This window comes from Lampetra planeri, chromosome 55, assembly GCF_965212315.1.
Source record: "Lampetra planeri chromosome 55, kcLamPlan1.2.h2, whole genome shotgun sequence".
In the NCBI taxonomy this organism is placed as follows: domain Eukaryota; kingdom Metazoa; phylum Chordata; class Hyperoartia; order Petromyzontiformes; family Petromyzontidae; genus Lampetra; species Lampetra planeri.
The window spans coordinates 2,037,911-2,053,037 of NC_136161.1; the positions used below are offsets into that span (position 1 = coordinate 2,037,911).

Genomic DNA, 15,127 nt, shown 5'->3' on the forward strand with positions numbered 1-15,127 from the left:
CCATACGGCATACAGCCGTTTCAATACGAGCAAAAAAAAGTGTTTTGTCTATTTGTTTGTGTTTCTTCCTTGTGATGGGACTTTGTAGGATGAGCGTTGATATTTATAAGGACACAGGGTGCCCATTAAGGTCTGAATTGGTCTGTAATGAGGTAAGGAACTGATAAGGGGTTGACAGGTTTGATGAAGTTGGGTAGAAGACGATAGCTTGAGGATGCAATCGGGCGGGAGGGATGACGAATCTGGTTTCCATTGCTCTGCAGAGCGATCGCCAATTGTGGACAATCACAAAATCTCCCTTCAGTGACCCCTCGGCATTCTCCTGCGATGGGGGTCACAAGCTCGCCCCCAGCTCAGCCACAAAGGAGACCCTTGGCTGAGTTCACGCGAGGAAACCCAGCGGGACAGGTCTGGTCGTGGGGTTCATCATAATACTGGCGATGATGATGATGCTGCTGCTGATGATGCTGCTAATGCTGCTGCTGCAAATGCTGCTGCTGATACTGCTGTTGATGATGCTGTTGATGATGATGCTGTTGATGATGATGCTGCTGATGCTGCTGCTGTTGATGCTGTTGATGATGCTGCTGATGGTGATACTGCTGTTGATGATGCTGTTGATGATGATGCTGCTGATGATGCTGCTGCTGTTGGTTCTGTTGATGATGCTGCTGATGATGATACTGCTGTTGATGATGCTGTTGATGATGATGCTGCTGATGATGATGCTGCTGCTGTTGATGCTGTTGATGATACTGATGATGCTGCTGAGTGGGCGATGTGGATGGGGGGAGGGGTTGGATAACAAATTATAATAGCACACTGTCCAGGTATGGGAAACTCTCCACTCTCTCCACAACTGCTCCATCATCAATGCTTCGTTTTGGTGGGGCTGATGGTCAGACCCCACCTCTTCGTGGCACTCTCCAGGTTCAGCAGCAGCGCGTCCCTGAACTTCCACCCCAACTCCCCCCTCCTCCGCCCCTCCCCCACTACCCCTCTCCCTCTCCACTCACCCCCACCCCTCGCCCACGTAATCGATTGATTGGCCAGCTGGCCGCCCAATTAACGAATAAAGGGAGGCGATTGCGCATGCGCAGTGCGCTCCAAGTTAGTTTTTTTTTACCTCCTCCTCGCCCTCCTCCTCCTCCCTCACCCTCCTCCTCCTCCCTCACCCTCCTACTCCTCCCTCACCCTCCTACTCCTCCTGCTCTCTCAACTGCTGGATGGAAGCTGCAGTCACCACCAACTCCTGCACTCCGCGCCGGTTCAGATCTCCACCCGACTTCACCGGTTTGGGTTGAATCGGACTCCTCTTCACGCATCCTCGCCGTCGTCACTCGCCTGCATCGTCACTCGCTCGCTCACCCACCCACTCACCTGCTCACTCAGCCATTCACAGGCACACTCTCTCGCCCATTGACACTCACGCATTCACACACCTATTCACACTCAATCACCAGTGCACCCTCGCCTGCTCATTCACTCTGTAACTCACTCGCTCACCCATAAACACAAAGATAACCCGTATGGCCTTCTAAACACACATTGACACACTCACCCATTCAATCTCACTCACCTAGTCACTCACCACTTACCCACTCACTCACCAATTCACCCACTCACTCACCAATTCACCCACTCACCAATTCACCCACCCACTCACCCATTCACCCACCCACTCATCCACTCATCCACTTACTGACCCATTCACCCACCCACCAACCTATTAACCCACCCACTCACCCATCCATTCACTGACCCATTCACCCATCCACTAACCCGACCACTCTCCCACCCACTCTCCCACTCACTCACCAAGCCACTCACCCAATCACCCACTCACTCACTGACGATGGAACCCCAAACTCTGACCCACCCCGTTCAACCCGACCCCCAACCCCTGCCCCCTCGCCGTGCGTCTCTTGGCGCTGAATGGGGGGGTGGCCTACCCCCCTACAGCGAAAGAGGGGGCCCCCCCGCGGGAGGAGTGGGGGGCACCCCCGCGGGAAGAGTGGGGGGCCCCCCCGCGGGAGGAGTGGGGGGCCCCCCCGCGGGAGGAGTGGGGGGCCCCCCCGCGGGAGGAGTGGGGGGCCCCCCCGCGGGAGGAGTGGGGGCCCCCCCTGCGGGAGGAGTGGGGGCCCCCCCCGCGGGAGGAATGGGGGGCCCTGCCGCTCCCCACGCGGTGGTGAGAACTCAGCCGAGACAGGCGCAGGACTGGGGGCCAGCAGGAGGGGTCACAGCCCCCCATTGTGCACAAGTGAGTGGGGGGGGGGGGCGTGAGTGAGCGGTGAGTGGCGGGGTGAGTGGGGGGGGGGTGAGTGAGCGGTGAGTGGGGGGGATGAGTGGGGGGGATGAGTGGGGGGGGTGAGTGGGGGGGGGTTGAGTGAGTGGGGGGGGGGGGGGGTGAGTGGGGGGGGGGTTGAGTGAGCGGTGAGTGGGGGCGTGAGTGCAGCAAAAACAACCCCCTACCTCCTCGGTGATGCTGGACGGTAACGCTGTAGTGAGCAATGCTATGGGGGAAGGACAATTTCAATTGGCTTTTCCCCTCATTACGTTTATAGCAACCACAGCAGCCAAAGGGGGCTCTGGATGTCTGCTGGCCAAACCCCACATTGCGCAGCCAGGAGATTGAACCCGTACCCCTTGGGGTTCTTCCAGAAATTGCAAAAAGCCACTGCGATCTCTGTGGCAATGAGGAGGTCCGGTGGACCGGCTCTGGCTCCAGTCACCATGAGGTGTGGACAGTCCTCCACTCAGGGCAGGTAACTGATAAACAACAGTGAGTGAGTCATTTTCTGAACACATCATGAAGGGGGCGTGGAAGCGTGTCGGGGGAAGGTGTGAGAAGCTGCAAGACCCAGGTGACTGTGGGCTGGCCTCCCTATCAATGGGAGGTGAGGAATGGGGGTGGAGAGTTGCTTATGCCCCCACCCGATGATGAACACCAGTAAAGGAATGCTGGCAACGCCAATGAGTCGGATGCCTTCTATGACCTCCTGTAACAGGTGCTCGCTAAAGTGGGATAGTCATCCTGTTGGGTGACTTTAATACCCGAGTGGGTCATGACGCTGGCATGTGGGTTGAAGTGATTGGAAGGCATGGGCCAGATCAGCTCAATAATAATAGTAGGAGGCTACTCGACTTCTGTGCAGCCCATAAACTTGTAATTACCAACACGCTGTTCCGGCATCGGCGTATCCATACAACAGCATGGATGCATAACGTGTCCAAGCAAGAATATCTTCTGGACTATATAGTGACGGAACAGCGGATGTGCACCCATGTCCTTGATGCCAGGACCTACCGTGCAGCTGATCTGCCCACTGACCATCGACTTGTCATCGGCTTGTCTGTAAGATGCACCTGTCATTCTTCCACTCCGGTAGTGGGTGTCTATCTAGGACCCCATTCAAACCCACAGTGGCCTGGTCTCCACTAGCTGATGAAAGTTGAATGCGTGAATTGTATCCTCGCATTAAGCTGGGGTGGGCATCATTCCCATATCGTCTTGATGCTAAGGGTAAATTGGCGATGTTTAGGACTGTGGCCCATGCAGCTGCAATGGTTGCTTTTGGTACATGGTCCAAACTTCCCAGAGACCCTGGCTGACAGAGGTGTTCCAGCTACAGCATCCCACGTTGGAGAATGAGGAGGCTTGCATTAGCTTGGAGGTTTGGAGAGCCATGCAACGCTGCAAGGATGAGTGGTGGTTGCAGGTTGCTGAGGAGATGGAGTCTGCCTCAGTAGTTTGCGATAAAAATCACTCTTACATTCCATGAAAAAATTACTTGCGGCACTCCAACTCTCACCATTTTTATGGGAAAGAAAGGTGATCTGATCTCCGACCCCCAGGAACAAGTTTACAGATTTGCTGATAATTTCTGAGGTGTTTGGGGAGGGGAAATCCCTCAGCCAGGAAAACATCATGGGGCAACGTGGGGATGACCCTGCTGAGGCTGCAGTGCCTTATATTGGATGAAGTGAACTGCTGAGGGTGGTGTTTTTATGCTGACTGCCCTATATCACGTAATGATAAGTCTGGACCACAGGATGGTTTCTGCAGGTTTGGAAGGATGCGCTGGTGGCCCCCCTCTTTAAGAAGGGGGACTGCACAGGCTATAACAACTACAGGGGCATATTCCTCCTCAGTGTGCTGGGTTCTTCTGGCAAGGATAATTCAACATCCCCTTGCTAGGCACGCTGCGGGGAGGCTTACGGAGCCCCAATGTGGTTTCAGGTCAGGGCGTTCTTGCACAGATATATTTTCTGTCCGTCTGCTACAGCAGAGGTGTAAGGAATTTCAACAGGACCTACATCTCTGCTTTATTGACCTGTAAATGCCTAATTATAACCTCAATAGGCCTGGGCTTTGGGTTGTTCTTGGTACTTTCTTTATAAGACCCTGACTCTCTGCTCACAATCATTAAGGACCTTCGTGGCGGTGGGCGGGCCCGGATTGAGCTACGTGGCTAGGAGTCTGAGCCATTCTCTGTTCATTTTGAGGTGTGACAGGGATGTCATCTGGAATCTACATTAATTAACATGTTTTATGGTTGTGAAACATGGACTCCCCTAATGGAACTTCTTTGTCGGTTAGAAATATTCAAGTTGGCCTGCCTACAATCCATCCCGGGTTTAACCAGGCTGGATTGTGTGAGGTTCTCACAAATCCTCAAGATCTGGACACAGTCTCATTTATGAACTCCTCCAGCAGCCAAGGCTGCATTGGCTGGGTCATATAGCCTGTATGCCCAGCCACCGCATGCCCCCAAACAGCTTTTGTTAAGCCTGATTGAGGGAGCTAAATGGGTGTGGCACAGGCTATAGATGAGATTTAATGTGGTGCGAGAGGATATGGAGCTGAGTGGACTTTCCAATAACTGGGACCAGCGGTGTCAAGATCGGCCTTGTGGAGGAGGCTTGTGAAGGACGCTCCTGGGTAGTTGGAGGCAGACGCCCTCCAGCAACAACAGAGGGCAGAGGAGCAAGGCTCACAACAACAAGCGGAGTACCGGGCGGCTAAAACATAGCAAGTTGTCATAGTAGGAGGCACAGATGGTGTATCGGTCAGTGAACTCATGGCACCTGGGTCTGTCCCGTGACGTCACTGCCGCTTAGTGGCAAATGGCGGTTGTTGTTGAGGGCGTAAGGGGATGTGTGGCTTACGGTGGTGTTAATGGGTGAGTCACGGTGTAAGTGGTTGAGTGATGTATGAGTGAAGGGTGTGTGTGAGTGGTTGGGTGTTGATGGCATCTCCTCTATCTCCATCTCCCTGTGGGCAGGGCCCCACTGCCGTCACATTGATGTCCATGCCAGTCTGGTCCAGCGGTCTCTTCTCCTGCTACCAGGACCTCTACTCCTGTGAGCCTCCACGCACTCCCTCCAGCAGTAGATCGACCACGGCTTTCACTGTGCGTGTGTTTCCTATGCTTCAGGAGGGGATATCTTCCATCGAGCAGCGGTGGCTAGGTGATATTATCTCTCTCGCCTGGTATGAAGGAGGTCGTGGGTTTGATCCAGACACTGATACATTTAGTTCAGTTCATTTAGTTCAGTTCATTTATTTGGTATAGCCTTGTGAGCCATTCAGCTCTTGATTCGGGTGCAACCGCAACAAACAATTACATTAACAAGACACATTTAAAATTGACTGCACGCAAATAGAAACATCTAGGAAAAAACATTAAATTATTCCAGAAAAAGCGCCGTTAGTTATTGCTGTGTGCAAAAATCCCAGTTGGATGCTAGATAAACAATAACAATCATAATACAATTTAGATAAATGTAATGTCTAACTCTATACTACAACAAACAATATGGCTAAATTAAATCTTATACTGGTAGGAACGAAGTGGACCAGCCTACAATAAATTATATCGTCCGTCCGTGTAGCAACATCGCCCCCTACTGCAAACACTTGGCATGACCCTACAAAAACCTTTAGACTCAGTGACGCTTTCCTGGCTAAACAAGTGTAACATTCCCTTATAATTCCCTCAGATAGCTTTTAATTAAAACATTTAAATTAATGAGGCTTTCCTGGCTAAACAAGTGTAACATTCCCTTATAATTCCTTGAGATAGCTTTTAATTAAAACTTGTAAATTAAAATTTAACTCATAGCGGCCTAAAGCCTACAGCTAGGCCTAAAGCCTCGAACAACGCCTCAAACTCTCCCTTCGTATCGTTCCCCCGCGTGTGTGCAAGGGAGTTAATGTTTAACAATGTTACATTCCCTGATGCTTTTAAATAGAAACATTTAAATTTAAAGCTTTTACATAAAAAAAAAAAACAGTTAAATTAAAAATTAACTCACGGCGGCCTAAAGCCTACAGCTAGGCCTAAAGCCTAGACCTAGGCCTCAAACTCTCCCATCGTATCGTACCCCCGCGTGTGTGAAAGGGAGTTAATGTTTAACAATGTTACATTCCCTGATGTTTTGAAATAGAAACATTTACATTTAAAGCTTTTACATAAATAATTAAAACATTTAAATTAACAATTAACTCACGGCGGCTTAAAGCCTACAGCTAGGCCTAAAGCCTAGAATTAGGCCTAAAACTCTCCCTTCGTATAGTTCCCCCGCGTGTGTGAATGGGAGTTAATGTTTAACAATGTTACATTCCGTGATGTTTTTTAATAGAAACATTTAAATTTAAAGCTTTTACATTACAAACAACTCCCTACCCCCCCCTCGTCGGCGGCTCTCCAGCTTAGAGCCAGGCCTGGGAATCTCTCCCCCGCTAGGGGTGTATTGGGCGGGGCTACAGCGGCAGGGGGCGGGGCTACGCGGGGCTGGACGGGGCAACGGCGGCAGGGGGCGTGGGCACGAGGTGGAGGGCGGGGCTACGCGGGGTTGGGGCAGGGTTACGGCGGTAAGGGGCGGGGCAACGAGCTGGGGGCGGGGACACCGAGATGGGGCGGGGCCACGGGTGGCCGGGGCGGGGTTACGCGGGTGGAGGGCGGGGCCACGGGGCATCCACTTATTGGCGGCCATTTTTTGCCATTTCATTTTATTATAGCCATTCAATTGTTCGTTCCTACCAGCCCACCCCTCAGGGTCCTGTTTCGAAATCACTAAAATAATGCTATAAAAACAATGTTACAGTGATCGTAGGAACTGTTATCGAAATTTAACAATAGCGATATACATAACATGTACTACCAAACTTTGCAGCCATCGTTGGCTGTGTGAGTCACTCCATGACAGCCCGTGTATCAGTTGGAGAAGCAGCACACTATAATCAAAATACAAGATCATTCTTTGCTGAGGTAATCCGTTGTGATATATTTGATTTCAGGCCAGTTGATAGCAGTGGCAGCTAGGGTTTTAAAACTCCTCTAGAGTAGTTTTTAGTGATGATCTCACAGGTAGTAATCCAAGTTGTAGTTTATTGGCGATAGCATTCCAGACCCTGGGGGCATCAATAGCAAAGGCCCTTCCTCCAGTATTTGTACGGCAATAAGGAATGTGAAGCTGGTAAATGAGTGAAGATATTAGGTTACATTTGTTCTTCGAAACGGTGAGGAGATCAAGCAGGTAGTCTGCGGATTTTCTTGTAGGTACATCGGGAATAAATAATATCTGATGCACAAGCCGTCGATCATTAAGAGATGTTAAGTTTGATCCAATGTAGAGATCACAGTGGTGGGTCCTATAAGGGCAGTTCAATGCAAATCTTAAGGCCGAGTGATATATTGAGTCAAGCTTCTTCATTACAATACTGGGTGCTGATTTATATATGATGTCACAGTAATAAAATAGAGGCATTATGGTAGCGTTTATCAATTCCAAACGGAACATCGGTGGAAAACAGTGTTTGTGTCTACAGAAAACCAATATTTATTTTTGTCTTTTATCCAATATAATCAGTGTGATCTTGAAAATTCAGTTTTGAATGAAGGATGACTCCAAGATACTCATAGATCTTGACTTGCTCTATTGTACAATTATTTAGGGAATGTAATTGGGGAAAAATAACTTCCTGCTTTAGTCCTGGTGTGAAGCATAGCACCTTGGTTTTGGATGTATTCAGCACTAGTTTAAGAGCAACTAGATGATGTTGTAGTTTGTTGAAATCACCCTGGAGCTTAGCAATCACGTCATCCGGACTGCAACCAGCAGTCATCAGTATCATGTCATCACTATGTTGAGCTATCGTTTGTGGCCAGGTCGCTTCAGAAAAAAAACTGTTTTTTCTTTTAGTTTCGTCTATGAGTCTCTGTGTAGTGGTTCTGGCTTTCTGTGTGAGTATGTGTCTCCACGTGGTGAGTCTATGGGTCTTTGTGTGGTGAGTTTAGAGTATTTGGCTGATAGAAATTTCCACGTGATAAGCCGCTGTTGAATGATCATATGGGGCCAGGTTGTTTAGAAAAGGAGATACTATCTCAGTGGGTTTTACTTGGTAAAGTGAAATAGTTTAGTTTCAATATTTAAGACTGACCACGGCTCTTGATAGGTGTGTGTGTCCTATGCTTGAGGAGGCGTCCTCCTCCATCCAGTAGTGGATCGACCACTGCTCTTGCGTTGTCGTCCCTGCGCGCAGGCCTGCTGGGCTGCCTCTGCCCCTGTGCTCTGATCGGTGGACTGGCGAGCAAAATGGGAGAGAGCTCCATGCTGGGGTGTCCGTGCTGGATGCAGGTCGCGGCCAACGCGATGCGGGCGTCCATCCGCGAGAGATACCGCATCAGCGTAGGCGACGTCACGCGAGCACACACGGCCAGAGTCAGGTCTACAGCCTACGGGACAGGGGTCAGCTACCAAAACAACAAGAATTCGAATTCGGGGGAAAAAAACCCCGTAATTTTAAGAGCCGCAATACAATGTGGTGAATGCGTCTAGATGGTAGTCCTTCATAAATAAAGTGGTGAAACAGTGTTTACTGAGCCACAGGTTGCCAACCTCTGCCCGTGGTGCACTAGACTTCCACGATGAACTGAATTTCTTACATAGTCAGGCACCGGCAACCAAAAGAATAAGACATCTTTTAAAAAGAAATTCGAATTTCAAGAGCCACTCTGCAGTCTTTAAAGAGCTAACCGCAACATCACTGCTCCCCACTACACACACACACACGGGGTTTTCACACGACTTGGATCTGATTGCAGTGTGTCCATCCCTCTCTCTGTCCATCCCTCCCTCTCTGTTTGTGTCCATCCCTCTATCTATCTGGCCATCTGTCCATGTGCGTGTCCACACACACACAACTTGGAACACATTGCCTCTGCCAGAAACCCTTAGCGACGTTCATACTAAGATCTATTTACATGCGTCCATTCATTTATCGATCTTCAAATGTGTTTAATCTCTCCATTCCGCGTGACTATCTGTGCATATGTCCATCCATCCGAGTGACCATTTGTCCGTGCTTGTCTGTGCATGTGTCCATCCGTGTGTTGCGTGTGCAGGGCTCCCTGTGTAACGATCTCCTCACCCTACACTGCTGCTTGCCGTGCGCCGCGTGCCAGATGCACCGCGAGGTGTCCGTACGGGGCTGGCACCGAGGACGCAACAGCATGGACGGCCTCCTGCGCTCCGCTGGGTTCAACCCCTACGCCGAGCCCGGCATGGGCATCAATCCCAGGGCCATGGCCTGAGGCTGGGGGGCCATGGCCTGAGGCTGGGGGGCCATGCGCTCCCTAGAGGCCGGGAGCCACGTCCCCCCCTCCCCAGCGGTTGGTGGCCACGCCCCTTCCCAGTGGCCACTCCCCCTCACGGTGACCACGCCCCTTCCCAGTGGCCACGCCCCCTCATGGTGACCACGCCTACTCACGGTGACCACGCCTACTCACGGTGACCACGCCCCTGACGGTGACCACACCCCTCAGTGGCCACGCCCCATCACGGTGGCCACGCCCCTCAGTGGCCACTCCCCCTCACAGTGACCACTGCCCCACTCCAGGTCTCGCCCTGTCTCATTCTGATGTCTGCTGGCAGACACTGGCAGAACATAGACAGCACGAGCGGTGCTCAACACATTGAGACTTCCCCCGCTCCCTCGCTCGCTCCCACAGCCGGCTTTGTCTCTCCCGCTCTTGATGCGCTTTGCATGCCCTTCGTAGGCGCTTGCTGTCCACTTAGCAGCAATTGCCTGTAAAGTGCATGAAGGCTGCACGGGGGACGTTTGTATTTTGCGTGTTTTGTAAACGTGGGAAATAAAACTTGAGAACTTTAAACCGGTTTCCACATTGAGTGCCCCATCAGCAGCAGGGTCAGGCTTTGCTTCAACCATTGGTTCAGTACAAAACACTGAACTGGTTTCCACATTCAGCAGGGCGAGGTCATACAGATGCGACTCGCCACAACAGCCCTTGTCCTTCAGTCTGAGGGTTATACGGGGGACCTTTATCTGGGAATATCTGTACGGAGCGGTGTCGCAGCGGTTAGCACGTCACGCTGCGGGACCCGAGTTTGATTCCTGCTCAAAGCCAACACCATCACCAAAACCAGTGACGGCGATTATCTGAACTGGTCCGGGACCTCCCCTAGGTCGACTCGGCCTCAAATGAATACCTGGTGTGGTGTAATTATCGCCACTAGGGAGACAAAGGCGGCCGGGCGTGGTAGTCGCCAGCCACCCCTCGTGTGCCGTGTTGGCCTTCATTGGTGCTCGCTAAAAGCACTTGTCCCAACAGTATGTTAAGGCTGTACGGGGGATCTTTGTCTTTATGTAGGGCAAGGTGGGGATGGCCTTTGCTGGGGCTGCAGTACCTCAAATATTGTAAGAAGTAATCCGAGGTGCCATCTGTTGAAGTATGGAAGGCGATCCAGAGTCTGAGACCTGGAAAAGCGCTGGGCAGAGGCGATCTCCCAAGTGAACTGCTGAGGAAGGTTGGAATTTGTTTGCAGACTGCCCTCCAGGACATGATTAGAACCGTTTGGGCCACTGGACAGGTTCCGCAGAATTGAATGATGGCCTTGGTGGTCCTGTTTAAGAAGGAGGACCGCAATATTGTAACAACTACGGAGGCATCTTCCTTCTCAGAGTACCGGGAAAGGTCCTGGCAAGGATTATTCAACATTGTCTTGCCAGGCACGCTGGGGAGAGGTTTGCGGAGTCCCAATGTGGTTGCAGGCCACGGCGGTCCTGCACAGATGCTATATTCTCCTGCACAGACGTCATATTCTGTCTGCTACAGCAACAACTGCAACAACACCAGCAACAACAATACAATAACAGCAGAAAATGCTGCCACCACTCTGCAATATTCGCAGCCAAAAATTCGCCGCCAAGCTGCAGTGGTCAAGATGCTTCACTTCCACATCTTCAAGCCTCCTCTCGTGTCTGAAATCCCAGTGTGGGCGCTACCACAACCCAAAGACTTTAGTATGTGGGAAACCCATACTGTTTGGGACAAGGAATGGAGATGCGTGGATGTGCCAAACAAGGGCCTCATCAGTGATCCGTCTGTCGAGATGCCTGGCTTCGACTTCCCAAGGCGCCATTGGGTTCAGTTGAACCACTTCCGTTGTGACCAGCGGGTGTGTGCTGCTTCCGAACGTCTATGGTGCATCGTACTACTGCGTGAAAGCTCGCTGTGCGAATGAGGGGAGCAGAAGACCATGGCGCACCATTGTCTCTGGCTGTGAAGTCCTTCAGGGCGTGCCGGGCAGACCGCACGTGCTGGAGGAAGAGACTGCAAAGTGGCTGTGTGGCTTTGTGGGCTGACGTCCACAAGCATGTTTAGTTATGTTTTAGTTTTTCTTGCGTATCTGGCGCTCTTACTGTATGACAGTCACGTGTAAAAGCCTTCACGAAATATAAACGGCAGCAACAGCAGGAACAACACCTTGCGATGACGATGCTGCTACTTCTGCTGCTGCCTGGCTGAGTGGGAATCAAACTCGGGTCTCTGCCGGGTTCGTAGAGCAGTGCAGGGCTAACCGCTCCACCCCTACTTTCCACTCTCACACACCCACTCACCCAACCAGTCCTTCACTAAGCCACTCACCCAACCACTCATTCACTCACCTACTCATTAACTCACCGACTCACTCAAGCAACTACTCATTCACTCACTCAACGACTCATTTATTGACCCACTCATTAATTCCCCCACTCACCCACCCACCTACTCATTCACTCAATCACCCACCCTCCCAAACACTCACTCAAGCCTGCATCCCTCCACCCTAACCACTACACTCCCCTTATATCGCGTGCCGCGCTCAGAGAAGGTGCGTGTCCTAATCTCCCTGGGCGCACGTGGACGGGAAGTGGGATACCATGAGCTGGGCAGCACCAATTTCACTTCCTCCCCCTCCTCCTCTGCCTTCCCCACCTTCTCCACCTTGCCCTCCTCCCCCCACCTTCCCCCCCCCGCTGACCCCTCCCCTCCCCACACGCACAATAACAGCAAGGGTTACACAATCTCGTACACTTCAAGTTGGTTTTATTTTCATCTTCATTATCTTCATCATCTTGTTCAATGTTTATTTTTTATTTATTCATTATCTTCTTAATTTTAAGGTTGTTGAGTTGTGGGCTTTTAGTTTGTTGGGTTGTTCCTTGGCATTTTGTAAGATTTGGGTTGGCAATGTGTTGTAATAATTTGTTGTTGATTTCAGTATTTAAAAACTAATCTTAGGTATTACCATTTTTTTGCTTCTTATCAAGAAATGTATCACCACAATTTGTTTCACCTGCGCTACCCTATACTCTGTGTGTGCACCCTATTGGCCCATTCTTCCGTAGCTCGGCCACCGCCGATGTTTTGCCGAGCCAAGCAGTCTGCAACAAATGATCATCGCCAACATCATCGAGGGACGGAGTAAAGAGCTCAACCCAGTCCTGTAAGAAGTTTCCAGTACGCGGAGAATATTTTGGATTTCGTGCCAAACAAAACTCAGCAGAAAAACCGCAGAACACAACCTAAGCCTACCTACAAACTCACCCAGCCACCGACCTACTCACCCGTTTAACCACTACACTGCAGATTACAATAACTCATTGCTGTGTATTCAGCGGAGGAGGTTTGTGGGTCAAAGGGCTGATAAGAACATCAGCCATGCATTTTTTAGAGTTAAAACTAAACTATGTATTTACCAGGTCCACTGAGCTATTCGCTATTTTTTCAGAAGCAACGTGGTCTTCAATAATAGCTCTTCGAAGTCGCTTTCCACGTGCAAATTTATATCAGTCAAATACCCTAAACGCATGTTTCTAAATGTGGAGTAAAAAACCGGAGACCCGGAGAAAAAAGTAACGCGACCACGGGGAGAGAGACGCAAACTTCAAATATGCAGCAGGCGTCAGGGTCGGGATGGAACCCACGACATCCTTCGTACCATGAGAGCAAGATAACATCTCGCCACTGCAGAGCTCCAAACGTACCGTGACAAACCCTCAGTGCTCGCTGTGATGTCCCTGATTTCTCTCTTGATTCAGTGGCTCTAAGGTCCAGTCTCCATTCCCGTTGTCTCCGAGACGTCCGTATTTGACGTGAACGACCCCAAGGATGACGGCGGAGATGGCTCCTCCCACCATCATCACGATCACTCCAGCGAGCTGTGGGACAACCAGGCCGAGATCACAAACCGTGAATTCACTTCTCCACCACCGCACAAGCATGAGGGTCATGGTGGCCCATCCCTCATGGCGCACAGACAGCACGGAGAGATAGAGAGGTACAGGTGGACAGACAGAGGTGATGCACGCACACACACAGGCACGCAGGTTGATGCACAGACACTGCAGTGATATCTCAGTTGGAGCGGGGAGTCAATGATAGGAATGGAGGCGTTGCCTTGAGGATCACCGTACCCGAGAGTCGGAGATGCACTCCTCGTTTTGCACCACGCCAGGTATGCCCTTCTCGTAGTTTGCTATGCTGTGGAGACACGGCGAGTCTCCGGGGTAGCCGCCTCGGATGCAGCACACGGCCTCGGAGTTCAGCAGCGCCACGCAGAGCCACACCACGGAGGCCACGAACGTGAGCACGACGTAGCGCGCGAGACGCGTCCCCGCGGCGTGGTCGCGCTGAGCTCCGCACGCCTTCCAGACGGGGGTGGCGAGGGACACGACCATGATGACGACGGGGCCCAGGAGCGTGAGCCAGCCGAACGCCACGCCAAAGTTGCAGGGGCAGTCGGTGATGTGGTTGAAGAGCTCTTGGAGTCCGGTCATGAGCAGAGCGGCCAAGCCGTTACTTAGAGGAATGCTTTTTGCTACAGACTCCCAAAAGCTATTTCGGTGGGGGTGCACCCCGGGCTGGTGGCGCTGTTTTGCCGTGGTGATCATGGTGGTGATCGTGATGATGATGCTGCTACTTATTCTGCTAATGATGGTGATGGCGAGTCACCAAGAAGGATTATGATGGACCGCTTCCCGTTGGTGCGAGCTCTTTAATAGCGGCTCGAATCATTGGGGGGTACCCCCCGTACGGTTATTTAGTTCCTCTTCTGAGGTTACGTGGAAAGGGTATGGAGAAAGGGAGGGAGGGGGGATTGCTTTGCAGGCTTATTACTTCACAGTGGATGCTCACTGAGGGGAGTGTGGCGTTACATGTTACATGGGAAAATGTGCAAATATTTTCGATTTGTGGTGTAAAAAAGAGGCCGCAAAAATGTACAACAAAACAACAAAAAGCGACATGATGAATGAAGCAAAGTGCCGATTAACCAAACAATTATTTTGTTTCTTCTGATCGAAAAAAAGGAGGGAGGGAGTGACGGAGGGAACATGATCCTTGCCCCACATCATCATCTCGCCTCTCTCATCTCCTTCCACGTTTCCTTCTCTCCTCCTCTTCGTTCCAAATATTATCTCTCTCTGTGTGTCCTTCCTCCCTGTGCCCAATTCCGATTCTTCTCCTTCTCCTTTTTGCACCCCTCCTCTGTAATCAACTTCCCCTGTACGTTGAGCAGCACTGTCGATAGATTCAACACTATCCATAGACTCGACACTTCCTATGGACTCAACATTGTAAGCTTGCAAGTATTTACATAAATGTGTGCTCCCGCTTTGATCTTCGGAAACGACGGTGATGTCCGGGTTGCAATCGCGTTGCTCGCTAGGCGAGTGTAGAGTGGCTCGCTGCTTAGGATCATAAACCAGGTGCAGATCTTCGGCGGCCATTCAGTCGGTGAGGTCTTCGTATAGCCCCACATAGTATGGTGGCTGTTA

At 51.1% G+C, this 15,127-nt stretch overlaps 2 protein-coding genes across 2 annotated transcripts; one reads left to right on the forward strand and one right to left on the reverse strand.

The window, feature by feature from the left end:
• Nucleotides 1-1,132: 1,132 nt before the first annotated feature.
• On the forward strand, nucleotides 1,133-10,178 carry LOC144735459 (uncharacterized). Its single transcript, XM_078617862.1, has 4 exons — nucleotides 1,133-2,260; nucleotides 5,286-5,364; nucleotides 8,549-8,694; nucleotides 9,411-10,178. Exons 1-4 carry the CDS (start codon nucleotides 1,856-1,858, stop codon nucleotides 9,597-9,599), a joined length of 819 nt encoding a protein of 272 aa, XP_078473988.1. The 5' UTR covers nucleotides 1,133-1,855; the 3' UTR covers nucleotides 9,600-10,178.
• Nucleotides 10,179-12,374: 2,196 nt separating this feature from the next.
• On the reverse strand, nucleotides 12,375-14,494 carry LOC144735496 (uncharacterized). The gene is made up of 3 exons (XM_078617894.1): nucleotides 13,766-14,494; nucleotides 13,337-13,510; nucleotides 12,375-12,733 (listed from the first exon to the last, which is right to left on the reverse strand). Exons 1-2 carry the CDS (start codon nucleotides 14,240-14,242, stop codon nucleotides 13,349-13,351), a joined length of 639 nt encoding a protein of 212 aa, XP_078474020.1. The 5' UTR covers nucleotides 14,243-14,494; the 3' UTR covers nucleotides 12,375-12,733; nucleotides 13,337-13,348.
• Between the last annotated feature and the right edge of the window lie 633 nt (nucleotides 14,495-15,127).